General features: G+C 45.9%; 1 protein-coding gene across 1 annotated transcript in view; it reads right to left on the reverse strand.

The window, feature by feature from the left end:
- The window catches only part of RCAN1 (regulator of calcineurin 1), a 96,594-nt gene extending 79,256 nt beyond the window's left edge, over window positions 1-17,338 (reverse strand). Inside the window, exon 1 of the mRNA XM_014843714.3 lies at window positions 16,944-17,338. Coding sequence (XP_014699200.3) covers window positions 16,944-17,186 — 243 coding nt within the window. The 5' untranslated portion in view covers window positions 17,187-17,338. The remainder of the gene's footprint in view (window positions 1-16,943) is intronic.
- Window positions 17,339-18,421: the final 1,083 nt, after the last annotated feature.

The raw sequence follows: 18,421 nt of genomic DNA on the forward strand, positions 1-18,421 counted from the left end.
TCGGAGCACTTTCCCTGTATGGACTCAAGTAATCTTCACCAGAGCCCTGTGAGGGGCCGTTATCATCTTCCAGGCGAGCAAGCTAGGGATCAGAGTGGGTGAGTGAGTTGCCCAGAGTCACACTGCGAGGGAGCAGCAGAGCTGGAAGGAAACCCAGGTGGGCCGGTAGTCTTAACTGCTACGCTCTGACCAGTGACCTTCAGATGCAAGGGGAGGGTCTTCCTATCGGCCAGAAAAAGCCAAGAGCTCCTTGGAGGGGAGGTCACCCTGCTTCATGTGACTGATGGCTGGAAGGGAAAGCTAAGGATGTACCAGCAGTGGCCCCAAGTGACTGAGCCAGGAGCCCCCAGGTGTGACAGGCAGGGTAGATGAAGGAGGAAGACTTCAAAGGGACACTCGAGCATCGCCGTGGTATCTTCATCACTGAGACCTGACTTCTATGCTGGAGCCCTGCTGAGGGCCTTCTGGAAGGTTCTCCGTTCTTTCTTCTCCCAGCCCACTCCCTGACTCAGCAGACCTGAGTTCTCTGTAGGTTTAGTTTAGTCATAGCGGATAGGAGCAACACGCTGCTATCCTGTTGGAAGCACGGATGTTTATAATCCTTCAGGAAAAGGACTAGAAAATACATGTGGACCAAAAGCGTACAGAACTAATATTTCCTGCGGATGCTGGAACATGAGACCAGGGCCCAACAGTGCTTTCAGTCCTGCTGCAGAGGCCAGACGCAGAACCTGGACCACCAGCCGGGAACTGGCCTCCCAGGCCCACTGCCCTACCCTGACTGGGAAAGGACTGTGAGTGCAGAGGAAGGTGACAGCCGGAAACTCACAGCTGCACGTCGCGGAGTCAGCCCACACTCAGTGAAGGGTCAGCGGTGCTGAGGCACGCTCACTGAGTGCTTATAGGCTGCACATCCTGGGACTTTGGCTGTCATTTAGAGAAGGAAAATGGGAGGCGAGGAGTAAAGTGAGGGTCAAGCATAGTGGGAAAGCTCAGGACGAGAACAAGGAGCCTGGCCTTCGAGGTTCAGTTTAGTCAGGAACTTGCTGTGTAATTTGGGGCTCATCTCAACCTCTCTGGGCACACTGAGTGGCCACTAGGTCGTTCTTAGTGCTCACATCCTATCCTTTCATGACATGAGGGACCCATGATGCCCGAGTCTGTAGTGACCAACCACATGTGGCTTTTTCAATTAAAAGCGATTAAACTTTAAACAAAACTAAAAATTCAGTTCCTCAGTTGTATCTGCCACATTTCAAACACTCGGTGGCTACTGCACCGGGCAGTGCAGATCCAGAACATTTCCATCCATGCAGAGTTCCATAAGGCAGCATGGAGACAGCAGATGGAGACATATGGTTCATAGAACATTCTGGAAGTCACTTCTTTAAAAGGATAACTGAATGCTGGGTTAGAGCCTACAAAAAGGCAGGGAGAGAAAGCTGGGTGTGTCTGTTGTGTGTGACCAGGTCTAGAACAGGGAAGTGTTTGTCCGATACCTGAGGGTGAGTTACAATACCACAGCGCCACGCCAAGGTTACGGTCAGTGGTGAGACACGAGCACGTTTCCCTTACAAGTTGGGTACAAGACAAGGATGCCATCTGTTGCCACTGTAATTTAATGTTGAAGTGCCATGTGAATGAGAGAATAAAACACAGATATTGTAAAGAAGATGGCAAAATCATCACTATTTGCAGAGGATACAATTTTATATGCAAAAAAAAACCGCAAAAGAATCAACTGGAACACTATTAGAAATAGTAAGAGGCTTTACTATGGTGTTTCGTTACAAAGTTAATACATAGAAACATCACTTCCCTTCACATGAAAGTAAAGGTGAGTAAAGTGGAAAAAGAGATCTCATAATTTAATGCATTTCTTAAGTTTACATAAAAATATTTATACTGAAGGATCTAAAACATAAATTACAAACTAAAGAAATGGGATGTATGTGAAGAAAATGTCAAACTGAGTGGCATAAAAGATGGCTTAAATTATTAAGAATATTAATAAATGATAGGAACATTAAATTATAGGAACATAATAGTCAAAGATGTCAGTTCTCCTCAAGTAAGTATAAACCCAATGTAATTCCACTCAAAATACCAACAGGTTTGGTTGTTGTATTTTTGTTTTCGTTCTTTGTGGGGGAGTGAAGGATAGTTTGAACATGACAGAATGATTCTAAAGTTCACGAAGAAGAATAAAAATGAAACTGGCCAGGAAAATAAATTCTGAAAAAGAACAGGGGAGGATTCACCCTATTCATTGTCAAATAAGGCGAAAATGTAAGGTCACAGGCATTCAAAATAGTATGAACCTGGTTCAGAATGGACAAAAAGATCAACAGAAAAGTCCTGATTCAAGGATATTTGACGATTTAGGTGGTACTTCCAATCTGCAGGATTTGGGACTCTGGGAACATGAAAAAAGCAAACCAGGAACCTAACTTACTCCTTATACCAAAACATCCAGTGAATTGAAGGCAAACATCAAAAATTAAATGTAAAAGTAGTAGAAAAAACTTACTCCTAACATCTTGGCCCAGGAAGGACACGCTAGGTATGAGACAAGCCGAGACACAGGAAGGCAAAATTCTATATCTGAACTACAAACGAAAAGAATAAACATTTCTGTGAGCTAAAAACACCATAAAATCAAATGGCAAAGTGGGAAAAATATCTGCAATATACATGATAAAATAACAATTTCCTTAATGTACAAAAATCTTACAAATTCCTAAGTACAGACCAAAAACTTATCAGAAAAGAAGCAAAAGATATAAACAATCAATTTACAGGACAAAAAAAGCAACAACAAATGACCTACAAGCATGAAAGATGGCCAGCCTTGTTCGTAATTAAGGAAGAACAAATTAAAACACAGAGAGACTATTTTCATCCATCAAGGATCTTGGCAATGATCCAAAATGATTTATAATCCCCAGTATTGACAAGAACGTGGGAGAAAGGAACTCTTATGCAGTGCAGGCAGTAATATAAATTAGTAAAAACATTTTGGAGAACAGATTGGCAGTATGTATCAAAATGCAAAATAAGCATAGCCTCTGACTCAGAAATTCCACTTCTAGGAATGTGTCTCTACAAACATATTTACAGAAGTAAACAAAGATAATATGTATAAGGATGCTGCTTGCAACATTGTTTATAATGGGAAAAAACTAGGAACAACCCAAGGCTAGCAACAGGAACTGCTGGTTAAATTATGTTTCGTTCTTACAATGAAATCTATCAAAAGAAAAGAAGATGTTCACAATATTTTTAAACGGCAAGTAGCAAAAGAGTGTATATAGTATGATATCATATAAATGTATATACACTGTATATATTTAATTGCATTGATCTCTCTTTATATATACCATATATATGTTTAAACATGCATAGAAACACATGAAAGAGTACATATAAAACTTAACAAAGGCTATTTCTAAGAACAGCTTGAGAGAAGAGGATGGGGAATTTTTAGTAAAGGCTTTTATTGACTTTTACAACCAAATATTACTTTTATAATGAATTACTCTTCTAATCACACAGCAATCTAGACAAATGTAATGACCTGTAAATTGGTACTCAGCAAATGGTAGTTATTATGAGTTGTGTTCCCCAATGCCATTAAACACCCTTACACCCAGTACAGTGTAGAGCTAATACAACAGTGGGTAACTTTTTGCTAAAGTCAGCTTGCAAGCAGGCTGCATAAGGGGTTGAGTTATCCTGAACCTAAGCACAGACAACTGGCCCCAAGTACTATGAGCCCAGGTTACACCATGCTAAGGCCCCTTGCTCCAACCTTCAGTCCGCACTGGGGCTGCCCTATGATGTAATCATCCTGCATTCCTGTAACTGGGAACAGACTGCTGGGTGACATGCCGCTTCGGGGGTAAGAATCAAGTTTTTGGAGATTGGTACATTTTAATTAAAAGCACAGCAGGCTACTGAGTTCCCAAGAAGACAGCATGCATTTCATTAAAGAAGGTCATCTTTCCTGGCACAATCTAATGGAAACCAGGGTGGCATTCAGAGATCAGATCACAAGTTGATTTTGCCCTCTTAGGACAAGACTGGGCAAAGGGTGACCAGCTGCCTTCTATCAGGAGTGCTAGAGGCTGGCTGGTGCAGTAGGTGGAGATTCAGCAGATGCCAAGGAATGATCCCTGTGTCTCCTAGAAGGCATCCAAAGAACAATGAGAGAAGGGAGGGAGGAAGGGAAGAGGAAGAGAGCAAGAGAGGGAGGGAGGGAGGGAGGGGAGGGAGAAAGGGCTGGTCCGGTCGGGGAAACATGGTATTTATTTTTCAATTACAAGATTTTTTTTTTTTTAAATTGTGCTAGGAAGCCTAGGATGTCTTATCATCAGCAATAGTGATTTTATGCTTTGGAGTTCATGGGGTTTTTATATCCATTCTTTTATTTATTTTTAAAAGTGTTTAGGTCCTTGAGTTGTTTATAACTTTGTAGCCATGCTCATTCCATGTTAAAACACGCTTTTTCTAAGCATTTACAAGTGATAACAAGCCATGTCAGTCTTCCTAAATGTTCAGCAATATCAAAGCCTGTTAATTTCATACACGTGCACAGAAGTGTGTGTGCCTGCAACACACACACACACACACACGCACACAGACATCACTGCAATAATTTTGAAGGCGAAGACTCCACTGGCTTAAAATAATTTTTGCAACTTCTGGAAGAGCCTAAATTACTCATGGGAAAATAAGGCTTAATATCTAACAGACTTAAACAGCAATACTCTCATTTTTTATGTCAGTGTTTTACTTCCATTGCTGAGTAAATATTTATTACGTGCCTACAATGTGGCAGGCACTGTCTTAGGCATAGGATAAATAGCAGTGAGCAATATATACACTGTAATCTTTGCATTTTGATAAAATTGCTAACACGTATAGTATTAAACAGTTACTACGAGCCTGGTATTCTTCTTAGCCCTTTATTTATATGCTCTCTTTTCATCACGCAACAACCCCGTAAGGTAGGTACTTTTCTTATCTCATTTTACAAAAGAAGAGACTGAAGCACAGAGAAGTTAAGCTACTTGTCCAAGGTCACACAGCCAGCTGCTGTCTGAGCTGGGATTTGAATTCAGGCCCACTTGGGTCTGGGACCCACCTCCTAACTGCTGCATCGTCTGCCTTTTAAAATGCACAACTCCAAACTAAGGTAGGTATCTGTCCATAAAGAAGGGTGGACACTCAGGGGTAATATGCAAACACACTGCATACATTTCCACTCTCGGCTGACCCATAAAAATAGGATTAGTACCACAGTAAGAAAACCTGCAAGCAGACGATCTTGCCAACGTGGCTCCTGTGCTACCTAGTAGATAAAGGAGGAAAAGAAAATAAATGAAAAGGAAATAAATGGACAAACAAAAATTAAACAGCAACCCAATATAAAACCTCTAATGATATATTGACATTAAAACAGAGTCCTTGATAGAGACTAAACAAATATTTTCAGAGTATCTCCTGCCTTCAGATACTATCACAAACATTGTCGTGCTGTATTTAATTCTCACAGCATCCTAGTAAGGTGAAGGCACCGCCAACCCTCCTTTTACAGATAGAAGATGAAGGTGCTTAGAATTTCAGCTCCAGCCCTCGAGGCGGCCGGCTGGTACTGCTTCTTTCCGAACCACTAACAGCACGCAATGCTCCGTTCCGTCCTCTGCGCAACCACCCCCTGAATAAATGCAGGAAGTCACCACTTCAACAGACAACCTCTCTACCCCCCACCCCACCTCACCTTATGCCAAAGTCTCAGGCAGGTTCACGGTGCTGAGGACCAGCTCACTTTCCCAAACGTGCTCTAATGAACCGAAATCCTCTAAATGTGGAGGTTACAAAGTATCTTATGATCTGTTAACAGTATTTCCCAGTACACTGCGAGGATTAAATGAGTACTTGACAAAACAGAGTGCATTAGAGTGTTAGCCCCTTGCAAATTTATGATTCACTTTAAAGAATTACACAAATTCAGCACTGATTTTGAAAATGAAAACCAGTCTGGAAATACTGTGTCAGGGGAAAAGCAGGTGCTCGAGCTGGACAGACACATCCTGGATTCAGCAATTCTAGAAAGAGAGGTACAGATACAAACCGACCCTGAAGTTGCCAAACATCTACAAGTGTCTTTAGGCCAGTTCCTGACCTGTATGCAACCCAGTGAATTTTTCCGATGAGTGGTCTGTTTTTAGGGGCTGCAAAGCAGATTACAGACTGCTGACCCAGGCCTGAGGGGGTCTCCATCACCGTCTGCGATCTGCAGCTTAGGATGCAAAGATAGTTGTGCTGGTGGAGCCAAGATCTGGGTTCCCCAGAGTCCCTCCTCCAGCCCAGAAGAATACTGTCACTATATGCCCTGAGCAGCAGGTAATTCTGGAATCATCCAAGGACAGGGCTCCCATGGGAGAGAACACTCCCCATCACGCAGGTCTGGAGACCTATCCACCACCACAACCTTTGCCTTTTAAAAGTAATCCACGTGGTGCCCTAATATCTGAAGCCGGCTCAGAAAATTCCCCCTGTCCCTGAAATGAAGCTTCTGTTTCCTCTGAGTTCTCTCTTGGTATTTCTTTATGGTGATAATTTGAGTCAGAGTCCAAATAAATTGCAATGAATGTGAGCATACGGCAGAGAAGGTCACAAACTTGTACCCACGCTTAGTTGGAGTAGGAGGGTCACTCCGTCAGGCGAACACAGCGCCCCTGTGTTTCCTGTTTAACCAAAGGGGGTCCCACGGCCCAGCAGCAGGGACGGGTCCAGCGAGGGACGTGGGCTCCCTCACTGCCCTGGTTTTCTGCTGGGGGCTGTCTCTCTGCTTTCAAGTTTCGACTGCAAACTTATCTTTACAGTAGCTTCCTGTGCAGCACAGGGCATGGCTCCTCCCTTCTGAAGATGCGCGTTGTCTTTGACGCCTGAAAGAAGTGTAAGTCAACCACCCGCCTCCATCGCAGGACACACGTGTGGTTACCGCCCCCTGGTGGTCACCGCTGCCGTTCTCAACAGCATCGGACTCGCTCTCGAGGCGAAGCTCGCCGCCCCTCCTCGAGCAGCGGCCGCACAGACCCAGGGCCAGTGGCGCCGAGGACGGGCCATCCCATGTGTTGTTACAGTTTGCCTGTTCTAGCCGACGTGACCCTAGATGCCCTCCTCATTATTTGCACGCCCTGGGTTCTTTTGAGTGGGGTGGGGGTGGAAGAGCGGAGGACATTATTTCACAGAGAATTAAATGAGTGATATAAAAATCAGCCAGCTGGGAGGAAGCAGACCGGCGGGTAAGTTTGAGTTCTGTCCTTATCTAGTGAGCACCGATGAGAAATCGTCACCACCTGTCCGCACCTTGACTCCTCCCCGGACAAAGGCAAGGCTGGGGTCTGAGGGCCCTCCCTGCCGAGGTTCCAGAAACCCCAGGTCAGACACCCGGCTCCCGCGGGAATCCATGTGCTGACTAATTTTGCAAAGGGAGAAGGCAGTTTCTTCCTCTATAAAATGGGCAACTATAGTATTTCCCTTAGAAGGTTGTAAGAAGGATTAAACGAAATGATGGACATGAAATATGTGGCACAAATGCTAAGTGCTAAATCAATAGGGTGCTTATGATTAATTGTGTAACTACCAACCATATAATTTATCATCCATGCTTAAAAGGGGGTACTATGAATAATTTTCCCCGGATGACAGGCATAAACCAGACGGACAAACCGGGACATACCGTCACCCTATCAATAAGTAAACGCTATCAGGAGATTTGGAAAAGCTCCCAATAATCGACAGAGTTAAAAAAACGTTTCACTCAAGCGTTGTGGCTTTGCGAGGCTGTGTCTTTGGCAAATCCTCAAATGGTGCCTGGACAGAATTGTGTTGGGCTCAGTTATACCCTCTCTGACACAGGTTCCTCTCAGACCCGTCCTAGGTAAATTTCCAAGACCAATTCAAGACCAAGTTTAAGTGACTGAAATTTACCTCCTCTCTAGCCACAAACCAGCAGACAGGCCTCCCACTGAACAATGCAGGACAAGGCTGGAGAGGGGGTGTGAGGGAAATTCGAATGTCACCCCCAAATATGCCTCCCTGACATAAAGTTATTTTGAGCTGAAGGCAATTAAGCAGCAGCTTGCTCTATCCTCTCTGCCTTCTCTGCCTAAAGGTAGGATATAAATTCTCCTTTTGCTGGAGATGACTCTAGACTCTTATCAGCCCAGAGGCAAACTTTGTTCTATTGGTTTCCTCCCACATATTTACCTTCCTACGCTTTGCTGCCGCTTGGAAGCCTAAAACTGCTCAGCTCCGTCCTGTTATTTCTCTACGAATTTATTGTTCTTTGCTGAAGAGGCACGTAAGCCAAGTTTGAAGCCTCCACTTTGCGTTACATTTCGCTGAGGCTTCTCCCACACCATGTACACTGCGTGCGTTAATAACTGTTTTTCTCTCATTAATCCGTCTTTTCGTTAAAGATCCGCGGCTGAAAACCTAGGAAGGGTGGAGGTCAAGCTCTGTCTTCCCCCAGGTGCAAGGCTGGAAGGGCTGGATGGAAGAGAACTAGAATCACACTAGAGAAACTCTCTTCCGGAGCAAATTCCTACTTGGAAAAGCCTGATCTTACGTTCTGGGGATGCAGGGGAGCAAGGGGCCATGGGGCCAGGCCGTGTTTCGCTGATGGAAGAGTCCAACCAGAGCCATCCAGCTGTGAGAGCCGGAAATGGCCTCACAGAGACAGTTCGACCAGCTCACTTTGCAGGTGAAGCAACTGAGGTGGGGCTGAATAACGTGCCCAAGGACACGTGGTTTAGTATGGATCCATTAAGCTCTTTGGTTATTTACATAACACACAACAAAAAAAATTAAAAATCTTCCCTGCTAGCCTGTGGGCTCCATAAAGGGAGGGATGGTGTCCGTCATTCACCCAGGGCTGTCCCGGGCTGTGCCCCCCTCACACTGACCTACCTCACCATACACTGTCCTCATTCTGCACCTGAGCAGGCCGGGCTTGGGGACCCGGACTGACTCACCTGGGGTCCCACAGCTGGTCTTGCAACCAGCACAGAGCTCAGAACACAACAGGCCCTCAGAAAATATTTGTTGAATAAATGAATGAAACAGTGAAGTGATGGAGCCAGGATTCAAATCCGATCTGTCTGGCTCCAATGCCCAGGCGTGGCCTTCCATTTACACACAAGAACATCACCAGGGCCGCCATTCAAATACGCCCATCAAATATAAATAAATAACTGGAAGAACAAGAGTTGTAACTCATCTGAACCTGAGTTTCCTGTGGCTAAAAATAGTTTCTTCACAGAGCTGTCCTAGGGTTTAAATAAGATGTGAAAGATATGAAAAATTCATGTACCTTACTGCATATTGTAAGCTGATTACAGGACAGGCTCTCGAGTTGGCTAAAACTAGGTTTGAATCACAGGACCAACGCTTACTGGCTACGTGACCTGAGATGGGTCACTGGGCCTCCCCTGGCCTCACTTTCCAACTCTGTAGAATGGGAATGAAAATAGTACTTACTTCAGGGAGTTCTTGTAAAAAGATGAAATGATATATGTATTACACACAAAGCACTTCACATTAATGAACAGAAATTACTTTATCATCTTCAAAATAAAGCAGAAAGTTTAACCAAAAATATGAAGGTGATAAAGTAAAACAAGCTATTGTTATGGGGAGTGAAAAAAATCCAAAGTTGGCTATCTGAATTAAATAACGTTTTTGTCTTTCAATTCTGAATGCAGGCTAGCCTCAAACTCCTCTTCCTATGGTGTTAATTCTGATCACACATGGGAATTTCGTACACAGCGCACCTGCTGAAATTAGTATGCGAGGAAAAGTACTGGGCCTGCCCAAGTTACAGGTGTGGTTTCCTGAGCTCTTCTTTCGGAAATGCAGTGGCTAACAGCTCTTGACACTTTAGAAACTTAATAACCCGGCTATAATCCTACCAATGAGGTATTTTATACTAAGATGTGGAGCCTAAAACTGTATTCTTTTATAGAATTCTTTTATAGTTGAAGCTAAAAAAAAATCAGATGAGAAAACACCTTAACAAACATTTCTGAACATTCACTGCTCCACAGAAGTCAGAAAAGTTTACAAAGAAAACAATGTCCTAATAAACAGCTACTGTGGCAGGCAGCCTGTGGGGTCCTCAGTGATCTCCTCCTCCTGGCATTCACGCCCTGGCCTGAGCCTCCTTCAGGGTGACCTGTACCATGGACGCCCTTCTAACGAGGACAACACAGCCACGGTGGTGGATACCCCTCTGAGATTAAGTTACGCAAACACTATGAATTCCATTCCGTCTTGCATGCTCTTGCTTGCTTGCTCTCACGGCAGCAAGTGCCATGGTGTAAGCTGCCCAATGGAGAGGTCCATGTGGCAAGGAACTGAGGGAGGCCTCCAGCCCACAGCCACCAAGGAACTGAGGCTCTCAGTCCAACAACCCATCAGAAGTGCAATCCTGCCAACAACCACGTGAGCCCGGAAGTGGATACTCCTTCAGTCGAGCCTTCAGATGAGACCGCAGCTGATACTTTATTGCAGACTTTGAGGCAGAGGCACGAAGGTGAGCTATCCCTGGATTGCTGACCCACAGAAACTGTGAGATAAGTGTTTATTGTTCTAAACCACTGTTTTGAGTTAGTTACACAGCAGTAATTAACAATCTATATTGTTTTTATTTATCTATATTATTTCTATGTTTTTATCTATAATACAATCATCTAGACTATTTTTAAGCTATGTTATGGTTTACTATGTCTTAGTCACTGTGATAAGCACTTTATGATAAGCACTTACATCCTAAGATATTACGTACTATTAGCACCCCATTTTACAGGTAGGGAAACTAAGGCACAGGTAGGATAAATAGCTTCCCCAGAGTCACGAGGCATAAGTGGTAAAGGTATGCTTAAGATCCACACCCTCCTCAAGTACACACTTCAAGGGGGAATGTGAGCATATGAAACCCAATTAAATCTTTAGAGGTTAAAAAAATAAATAACAACACTCTACACCAACCAAATCAAATACAGGTAAAGGATTTTGACCATGATTGAAATCTATATAACATGATGCCAACCCTCTCTCCAACATCAAAGTCTGAGTTAAGGTAATTAATATTTTCCTGATGTTATATTTTGAAAATGTTTGTTTTGCCCAAGAAGGGTGGAAGAGCCCTTTTTACTTCCTATTGCCATGGCACAGCCTGGCAATGCTCAGAGGACGTGGCAGAGTCATTCACGTCTCATTAACTGTCAGAATCCCCAGGTTTTGATGGTGATTAGTATTTTCACAAAGGAAAAAACTCTGTCACAACTAGATTGTATTGCAAATGATCAGCAGTCCCCCAAGGCCCTTGAAATGAGTCCTAACAATAGAAAACACGCACTGAGGGCTCTACCTCCCCCCAGCACACACTCTGATGTGCACAATTATTATTACTGTAACGAGAGTGAGGCAGTCACAGAACAGGGCAAACAGGTCCCTCAGTGACACGTACGAAAAAGAGCGGGCTGTGTTGTCTGATGACATTTTTAAAAAAGGGAAAGAAAGAAAGAATACAGCCTGAAATATAAACACTGAAATCAAACAGCCTCTGCTTTAGCTATTCTGTTCTATCACAAAGCCTAATTTTTTGTTCCCTTATGTAATCGTCTTGGGGCTTGAAAAGCCTGGAGTTGTGGGGAAACCATTTAAAGCTACTGCTACTGAAGAAAAGCATGCTTTCAGCCTTGTATAGTGGTGGCCCACTGAGCTGAAAAAAACCCCAGACTCTTGCTTGGGAGTGGAGTGGAAGGAGGGATTAAAAGAACCTCATGGATGTAAAAGAAAAATTTGATTTATTTAAGAGTCAGAAATTCTAAAATTAGGGAAATAGCATATAACTTCTAAAAATTTTGCATGTTTATATTGTGTAGTTTTTTTAACATACAACATTCTGAACATTCCCAAGTAGATTAAACCATGTCATATTAGTTTAATATTGCTTCACTCTTAAGGAGGCTTAAGGGGGAAATTTTGTGCTAATTTAAGTCCGAGAAACATGACTATGACACCGGGATGAAAAGTGAAAATGGCCTAAAAACGCCTGGATTTTACACTGTAATAGGATCCAACTGTTACTATCCTGATGGAATGTCACATTTTACAACAAGCTGCCACCGACTGACTTATAATAGAAACAGGCAGAAACACAGCCAAGTAGATACAACCTTCTGAGCAGAAACTGCGTATCAGCAGTTGGATCTTAAAAACATGTCAATAGTCAAATTACTACTGAATGATAGCTTGTCTACCAAAAAACAAATTTTGGGAGAAAGAGTCTGGGATCTAACATTTGGAGGGAGAGCGAGCAGCATTGTGAAGAGGATGCATACAAAGGCGGGTGGGGGCAGCCCCACGATAGAGTAAAATGCTCTTATCTCATGTGTCACCTGTCTAAGGACTCCAGCTCTCTGGCTGACGGCCCATCATCCTGCTGTCAGGCTAGAAGGTCACATGCCAATCAGGAGAAGGGAGGTGCCAGACCAAGAAGAGCCTGACTCCCATTTGAAGCTCGAGGAAACTGAGGCACAGATCTGGCTACAAGTGGAACCCAAAGATCTTTTCATGACACAACAATGCCACTGGTCAGGCAAAACCCCTTCTGGCTAGGACAATGGTCCTCAGCCTTGACTCCCAATGAGAATCACCTGGGGGAACTTTCTAGGTGGTTCCCAGCCCCTGAGATTGAATTGGTGTGCAGCCCCAATGTATGGGGGTTTTGCAAAGCTCCCCAGGGATTCCAAGTGCTGCTAAGATGTGAACCGCTCAGCATCTTCACTGATACAAAGAATTTAAAGAAGTCACTCAAACTTCTTTTATGCCTATCAGAATATTTCATGTTATTAAAAGAAAGTCATGGAAGTAGCAAAAATCTTAAGCGGGCATGTGCTTTAAGAAAAATGAGTTTATTCACTAGAGGAGAGTAAATTTTTCTAGGATTAGCATTTTCCAACTTGGCATTCATGCAAAGCTCTATCAAATACAGATCCATGTTTCAGACAACCGAAAAAATGGTACTCGTTTCCATTACTGTATGGAACTATATTTACTGCCTGGAAACTAACAATATTATTTGAGAACCCTTAAATGTCTGGTTAGCTTGGTGACAACTGAATAAACTCTTATTCTAGGGAACCAACGAACCACTGCCAACAACCCAAAGCACATGTAATTACTGGTTCAGAGCAGCAGCGCTCTGCTTTCTCAGTAAAAAGAAAAAAGGCCCAGAAAGAACAAAGTAATGGAATATTTGCACAACAGAAAATCATCTTATTTTAATAAAAGTTTGCATTCCTTTGTAACAGTGTGGATCTCTCTAATAATATTACTTGAAATTAATGACGATACAGTTATTTTTTAGATAAACATTTAATGAACATATTCAGTATAAATTATTTACAATATTGATGATGATCTGGCTAACAAAAACAAATTTACATATCAGACCCAACTGTTATAGTTAGAAAACAGCTTTGGATGCAAATTCTCTAATAAATTGGGAGTTCAGGTCAACTTCTTTCATTCCTCTAAGACTAAGGTTAGAGAAGAGTATGAACAAATGTAAACAGGTTTGACACAACCTTTTTCCTTCACACCATCTGCCGTGGTCTGGATGCTTGTGTCCCCCTCGAATTCATATGCTGAAATTCTAACCCCTGAAGGTTATGGTATCAGCAGGTGTGGCCTGTGGGAGGTGATGAGGTCATGAGGGCGGAATCCTCATGAATGGTATTAGTCCCTTTATAAAAGAGACCCGGAAGAGCTCCTTCATCCCTTCCACCACGTGAGGGCACAGCGAGAAGGCTGTGACCCGGAGGAGGGCCCTCACCCGATCAACTGTGAGCACTCAACTTCTGCTGTTTCTAAGCCACTTGGTCTGTTGTGGTGTTTTGTCAGAGGAGCCCAGCAGGCTAAGACACCATCACTCACCCAGGGGGCCCTCCAACAGACTGGTTAAGGAGAGGGGATGGCCAGACCACCAGCACAGGGACTTCTGTCAGCAACGCCGTTAAGGGTCTGCCTACGCAAGGGTCAGACACGACCAACCTGAAGTAGAATCACACTTTCACAACAGCACCCAAAGGTGACAGGCCAGCCTTAAGGAAGAATGGCCTTTAAAATAATAAAGCTGCCAGACTGAAACCTCAGAGGCCACATCTTTCCACCCAGAGGGATGGCTTCAGCTAGATGAGAAAGATCTCTTTCTAGGACGGCTTCCCAATGGCCTGCAGTCACATCTGCTCCCATCTCCTTGTCTGAGCCCATCACAGGGCTCGTCGTCTTCAGGGACTCCGACTTCCTTAGCCCAGTGGGTTTTCCCCTCTTCACCGATTGTTTACCTTTTACAGGTTCAACAGGCAAAGCTCCTATTGCCCCCATCGGAAGCCCCTGACCCTCCTAGTGGAGAGGCCAGTTTCCAACAGAGGCTCCTTTGCTCCGTCACCAATGCCACCAACCTAGTCCAAACACCTTAACGGCTCCCCTGGACAACGAATGTCAAGAACCTCCTAGGGGGTCTCCTTGCTTCCTCTCTTCTTCCCGACGCACCCTCCTTCCCTAAAGACATTCTCCACCCAGCTTTGCAATTAGCATAACATCTGAATCCCTACCATGGCCTCCAAGGTCCTCTATGGAACCATTCCCTGGCTGCGTCCAAGCTGGGCCACCACCCCCACCTCTCACTCTGCCATGGGGGCCCCTTTGTGCCCTCTGAATACACTCAGTTCATTCCTGCACCAGAACTTTCCTGTTTGCTATTCCCTCTGCCTGGACGCCGGCCACACAAAATCTACACAAGGAGCTTCATCCTGTGAGCCAAGTCCAAGCTGTGCAAAGAGGCCTTCGGGGGTCATTCAGTTCCCAGCCCCTGAGATTGAATTGGCCCCATGTTGACTCCTCTCTGCACGTCCTCTTGACCTGCACTGTCCCCAGAGCCATTCTCTGCCTCTCTCCCTCCTTCTCCTGGCCCTGGAAGGCTGACCCCATCTATGGACTGTATGGCTTGGGCTCCCCTGCCTCCTGGCTGCCAGCTGGGTTCTGCCAACCGGATCAGAAAGCCGGGCCAAGTCGAGTAGGGTATTTCTTCCCTGCCACTCCTGGCTTCAGCATCTCAATTCCACACCTTCACATCAGCAGCTCCTGCCAGGCGGCTCCTCTCCTAGGGTTCCAGCAACACTACTTCCTCCCCTTGGTCCAACACCCCTTGCTGATCCCCTCAGTCCGGGCCCAATTAATCAGTTCTTCATTAAAACCTCTTGAACCTCCAAACGTCCCTGTTAGGCCCTGATTGATATGACCCAGCCCCATCTCCTCCTTGGTCCCTCTCCATCACATTATCCTGCTTTATTGTCTCCACTGCACTTATCACTATCTGAAGTGACCCTGTTCACTTACTTTTTTCTATTGTCTATTTCCCCTCAACCACAGGCAGCTCATGGCATTCACCACTGTCTCCACTGGGCCTAAAACAGTGCCTGGAACAAGTAAGCATTCAATAAACAGCAAAAGAATAAACAAATGAATGAATGAGACAAATGCAACAGTATGAATGGCTAGACATCAAGGTAATAAGTGCACTCTTATATAAGCTGACCTTGCTCCATGAAAGAGAGCCTAGGACCCCTAAGAAAGACTTGAAATGCTGGTTAGACCTTTGCCTCAGGCAGAGAAAAGGTTTTAGAGTAAGATAAGGGAGACCCTGTATTTGTGACAATTGTTGCTTTAGAAAGCATGCACGGAAGCTTACCTAAGCACGCAGCCACTGTAAAGCCTTTCTGAAAGTAGACGGGCATATAAATTATAAATAAATGGGATTAAGGGCACCATTCTCTGTTCTACAGTGGTGTTCCTCTTGGCAGCAGCCTTCGACTACAGTTCATTGACAGTATGTGCAGACCCAGAGCCAAGCATGGAAAGCATTGCTTTTTTAAACAGCTGCTCTCCTAATGGAGCATATCTCTCAAAGACAGGCTTCATTCTGCAACGCCTACGTTGTCCAAATTTTCTTCTGCATGCTAATTGCCGATTTGAAATAAATTCCTCCTCCCCACCACCACCACCATTGATTACTCATTATCTGCTCCCTCACCCTCCAAGTGTCTAAACTGTGTGAATTTGAAAAATAAAAAATCAACTCCCCAGGTACTGAGTGTCCCCGATGGTGGCATGTCACCCCTTCAGGGAGCAAGACTCCTCACTAAATGTTCTGAAGGCCTAACAAATGGACCCCTTCCCCCCCAACACCATTCGACCAAAACTGGCCAACTGCAGGATAATGAGCAACCACGGATCCTCACCCAAACATTGGATTTCCTTCCAGTGGTGCAGATTGAGAACGCAGGGACCTCGTCCTATTTCTGAACAGTGAGTCACGTCGCCGCTCAACGTCTGCTTCCCTATGAATGAGGCGACCCCCTCCTCTAATGAGTAAGGGCACGGCGACGGTTAAAGCCCCAGGGGAACAGTAGAAGCTCTCGGCCACTTTGGGGCTAATTCATCCCCTGATTATCTCCCACTCCATCGCCCCCTCCCCGCCCGAGGAAACACCCGGGGGCAGGGGCATCGCGGGGAGGCGGTTACCCCCAAAGGCGAACCCCTGACACTCCCTTGGACGGGCTGCGCGGGTGGCCCGGCAGGTGCAGGGAACCCGGGACTATAGGGGAGCGCGCCCCTACCCTCGCTGGGACAGACGGGGACCGCGGCCGGGCAGCCGGGGGCATCGCCGCGTCCCCGAGGGTCGCCTCCCCGCCCCGCCGGCTGCCCGGGCCGGCCAGGACCTCGGCGCTGCGACCTGCGCCGCCTCCTCCGGGCAACAAGTGTCCGCCCTCCGCCCGACGGCCCCACGGCACGGCCCTCACCCGGCACAGGCCGTCCACGAACACGCGCGGGTCCAGGTGGCAGGCGATGGTGGCGCTGGGCAGGTCCTGCAGGTCCACCTCCTCCATCTCACAGTCGATGAAGCTCCAGTCGCCGCCGCCTTCGTCGGCCTCGGCCGCCCCCGAGAAAGGCGCGAAGGGCCGCAGCGTCACCCCGGGCCCCGCTCGCGCCTCGGCAGCCTCGGCCGCCGCCCCGACCCGGGTCCCGGCCACGCCGTCCTCCATCCCTGCGTCCGCCTGCGCGCGCCCCCGTGCGCCCCCGTCGGCTGAGCCGGGCTCGCGCGCAGGATCCTCGCGCTCTGCCGTCAGCCGACTCCGCGGTTAACCCCCTCGGGGTCGCGTCGCAGCCGGCGGCGGTCACCGGGACTCCCGGAGAGACGGCCTCCGCGCGCCGGTCCCGCCTGCCGCCGTTCCGCGCGGCGTCCCGCCCGCCCAGCCCCGAGGGCGGAGCTCTGGCGGATTTAGCCGTGGGCCCTTTAAGGCCGGTCCCCGCTGGGTTATTGTGTTCCGCCCTTCCAGGAGGAAAAGCCAATAAGAGAAGAGGATTCTCCTCACGTGATCCTCACTCTGCCGCCCTCACTCTGAAGCCTCAATGCGGCCATGTTGGTTAGGGGCAGAGGCCTCTTTAGCCAGTTCCGCTCTTCTGACAGCTGATGCCGGCAGAAAAGCGCCAGGCAGTGTTTTGGGCGCTGGAATGATAGCTGGAGAGGCAGCGCTTCTGTGGTTCCCTTGAGGTGACGCTTTGAGGCACATAGGCCAACTTCTGTGGATTTAAGCGAGATATAGTCCTGGCTATGGCTCCGTGGCCATTGGCAAGTGGTTAGATGCTTACCGTATATTATCAGATATAGTCGCAAGTAGGGAATTGAACTAGACCATAACTACGCCTTACTTTTATATTTCAGCGTATTAGTCATTATATCGTTGTTCAAAATTTATATAATCAGAAGTAACTTTTTTAATTTCCACCTTGTACTATGTACAATAGGAGATAAAGGAAGTAAAACATTGGTTCTTGCCTTTGGAGTGTTTATAGAAGGAAAGCAGAGGTCCTTAAATAAGCGTCTCACTCTCCCTCTCTCCCTTCCTGCAAAACAGATAGAATTCTTTCACTGCAAAAGACAATGTGGGAGAGTGAAAACGTGGGTCTGAATTTCAGCTTTGACGTTAGTTACTTGGACAAGTAACCTGAATTTCAGTTTCCTCATCTGAAAAATGAGGTCATATATGGTAAGAATCCAGGAAGGGCCCAATGAAAGACAGTTCTGTTTATGTGCAGGGTTCTTTGAAAGATGTGAAATTAGACTTGTATTTTCTCCTAAAATAGGCTTACCCTCTAGTTAGGAACTGTAAGTGATTATAATAAAAAGTATGTCAACTGACAGCTGAGATTAATTCAGAACATGCCATGTGCTATGGTTGCTATTATGACAATCTCAGGGCATTTTGTGCCCTCTGCA

Source organism: Equus asinus, chromosome 18, assembly GCF_041296235.1.
Source record: "Equus asinus isolate D_3611 breed Donkey chromosome 18, EquAss-T2T_v2, whole genome shotgun sequence".
Taxonomy (NCBI): domain Eukaryota; kingdom Metazoa; phylum Chordata; class Mammalia; order Perissodactyla; family Equidae; genus Equus; species Equus asinus.